This window comes from Octodon degus, unplaced genomic scaffold, assembly GCF_000260255.1.
Source record: "Octodon degus isolate 3935 unplaced genomic scaffold, OctDeg1.0 scaffold00105, whole genome shotgun sequence".
Taxonomy (NCBI): Eukaryota; Metazoa; Chordata; class Mammalia; order Rodentia; family Octodontidae; genus Octodon; species Octodon degus.
Window position 1 is genome coordinate 1,162,276 of NW_004524681.1, and position 3,054 is coordinate 1,165,329.

The window sequence follows — 3,054 nt, forward strand, 5'->3', positions numbered from 1 at the left end:
TGATGAGGGTGCAGAGCCCCCGCATGGCCAGGGGCCTGACTCCTCCTTCCTGTGAACCCATCAGGTTCACGTTCTTTGCATTGTCATAAAGGCTAAATTCTGGTTTTCTTTTGTTTTGTGTTTTGTGGTACTGGGAGTGGAGGCCAGAGCCTTCACATGAGCCATCTCTCCAGCACTTATAGTCTTTATTCGGGGACAGGGTCTCACTAAGTCACTGAGGTGTCCGGACTGGACTGGAGTTCGGGTTCCGCCTCCCCCTCCCAGAGTGCTGGGCGGACAAGCGATGCCTTGCAGCCAGCTGGTACGGCTTTAACCACAACCCTCCATTCTCCGTGAGGTTTCAGCCTGCCCCAAACAACGCTAGTAACAAGGCTGAACTGCAGCGTGGTGTGCCATCTACCCGGCCTCGGGCCGGAGGCATTACTCACTCTGCGACGTCTGAGTGTCGATGAACTTCTTCACCAAGGCATCCGTGCTCTGGGTGTACAGACTGAGGGCATACTTCAGAGACTGGAGGTCTGCGCTCTTCTCCAAGAAGCTCTTCTTCAGGCCACTTCCGCCTGCGTGGAAGTAGTGCTGAAAAGAAAAGGAAGGCCCCATAAGCAGTATTGGAGGAAGGGCTTTGCTCCTGATAGCAAAGCTCAGAAACACCGCAGCGCAGCCAAGGACCAGCACTGTGCAGCGCCGACGCGCTGTCGTCCAAGCAGGGTCTCAGGACGTGAGGCTCAGGCCGGCCCGAGGGCCGCCACCCATCCCAGCTCGGGTTACCCCGCAGGGGCAGGATGCTCCTGGGCAGCAGCTCTGCAGAATGCGAGGTCCAGCTGTCCACTGCCAGCTCCGTTCCGCGCCTACGTTCAGGGCAGGAGAACCACGCCTACACCTTCAGGCCTCCGCAGACACTAGCCTTGCAGATGCTAGTTTAGGATTCGAGGCCAGGGGCCTGCAGCTCTGTCTCGCCCATCCTTAAGTCACAAAGTCACGCAAAGGTGCGGAAGTTGATGTGCTACACTGACTTCCTGGAACCTAGGGTCTGAGAAACATCATACAACATGTAGGCCTGCGTTTCTATTCTGCTGTTTGCTGTCGCCATTCAATGATCCCAAAAGGTTTCAGTTTGTATCTCAGGTAGAGGAGATTGCCTGAGCAGAGACCATGGACGCAAGCACTGCGCGGTGTCCGCACCTTGTGGTCTTATGCGCAGACGGCTCCTGGGAGGCAGCGTGCCCAGGAAGATGATGCAGCAGAGCCACAAGTGCTTCCTCCAAGAGCCCGTGGGCAATGGGTGGACAGCGGCTCCCTCTCATCCCGGGCCATGGTGCTGTGCTAGGGGAAGCCGAGTCCCTGGTCAGTGCGGCTCCAGATCGGAAGATGTGGGTGAGGATTCTGATTTGTCCATTGAGTATGTGTTACCCCTTGCCCCACTCTGATGAACAATGACCTGAAAACTCAAAATTATCTCAGCGTTCAAAGGGAGGTGTGAAGGAATAAAATACTCCAGGCAGCGCAAGCTCCGGAGTATTCCTGAAAGTCAGCCCTGGAGGACACTCAGGGGGCGGCCAGAGGAGGCAAGCAATGGAGGAGCCGCTCAGGGGACCCCACCACTGCACTCTGCTCCCCAGGGAAAAGCCCCGTGGTCTGGAGATTTTTGAGGACACCAGCTGTGTGTAGGGCACAAGCGCAAGCAGCGGCAACGGCCGTGGGGAGGAGGCAGGCACAAAGCCTTGGGAGGAAGCAAACAAACGTGATGTTTAAAATTGCTGCCCGTCTCATCCTTCTCAGCCTCACACAGAGCCAGCACTCGGAGGCCAGCACTCCGAGCTTGCTGCAAACGCCTTGATGGATGGAAATGGGCGCTTTTCCTCAAGAGACATGTGAAATATCTGAGTGGAAAATCGTAAGTGGGCGAGTGGAGGGGAGAGGCCTGGCCTCGTTAACTTGAAGGCTGGGTACACTCTGCTTTGCTCCATGGTGAGCCCAGCTGCCACCAGAAGCGGTTGCCGCCCCAGCACAAGATGCCAGTGTAGATGGAGCAGGGATAGGGAAGAGCTGGGGAGTGGCGGGCGTGGGGGGGCACCTGTAGATCGCAAGTCAGCCAGCTCCTGGCCCACCTCAGCACAGGTGCTGGGAGCGGCAGGAAGGCAGAGGAGGGGTGATACAGTGGGCTTTTGTACTTCTCAGGGAAGTGGGCAAAAAGATTTAGTGGGTGCTCTGTGTATTGGACCCAAGGTGTTTTCCCTTTGCACTATCTTTGAGCTGTTTAAAAACTGGAAATTGTAGAAAATTGCTAACAACATGTTTGATTTTTGCCCATAGAAATGCAAATCAGTTGAGGTGCACAGCGGCTAATTCTGGCTCCTCTGGGGCTGCTGTGGAAAAGCCTGCTAGCTTCAGCCTGTCCGCCTCGAGATTCGCCCCCTGACTCTGACCGTCCTACTATGCAAGGCTTCTGGTGGTGACTACTGAGAGACTCCAGAGGAGGAGCCTTTCTTAACAGGCGCTGGAGACTCAGGGCCCGCCTGGAGCCCAAATTACAAGGAGATCGCTGTTGGTTGAGCAGACCGCTCCTGAGAGAGAAAGGCGTCCGAGGCAGACCAGCCACCAGGTTAGTTCTTCTTAGCTCAACGAGCCTGGCAGCCTGGAAGTGAGAGACAGAAACGGGAGGCTGCTGCAGAGTTTGTAAACAGACTCGGCCCAGGCGCTTGCACCCATCCAGCTCTTCCCAAGGCTGCATCCTCTCACCAATGCATATAGCTGCCTTGCATGTGAGATGGGACAAGAGTTATCGCCCACGTTGTGCAGACAAGAAAGCCGAAGGCCAGGGCGCTGAGGAAGGACCTGTGCCCCGGAGCCACTTCTTATTCCTTATCATTCTGCTCACTGTTTACAGAGCAGAAGAAGCTATGGCAGGCCAGAATGGACTGTGGTGCATTAGAACATGTTTATTACTTTGATTATTTTCTAATTTTTGAAAAAAACTTGAAGTCTTTCCATCTCTACCCAAGTATTGATGAAAATAAATTCTCTGAGACAATAAAACGTCACCGAGGTGCAGCC

The 3,054-nt window shown here is 54.9% G+C and overlaps 1 protein-coding gene across 2 annotated transcripts in view; it reads right to left on the reverse strand.

The window, feature by feature from the left end:
• Unc13c (unc-13 homolog C) overlaps nt 1-3,054 on the reverse strand; it is a 429,116-nt gene that overhangs the window by 40,036 nt on the left and 386,026 nt on the right. For both annotated transcript variants that reach the window (XM_023724104.1, XM_004638987.2), the window contains one exon: nt 429-576. In XM_023724104.1, the coding sequence (XP_023579872.1) occupies nt 429-576 (148 nt within the window). The remainder of the gene's footprint in view (nt 1-428; nt 577-3,054) is intronic.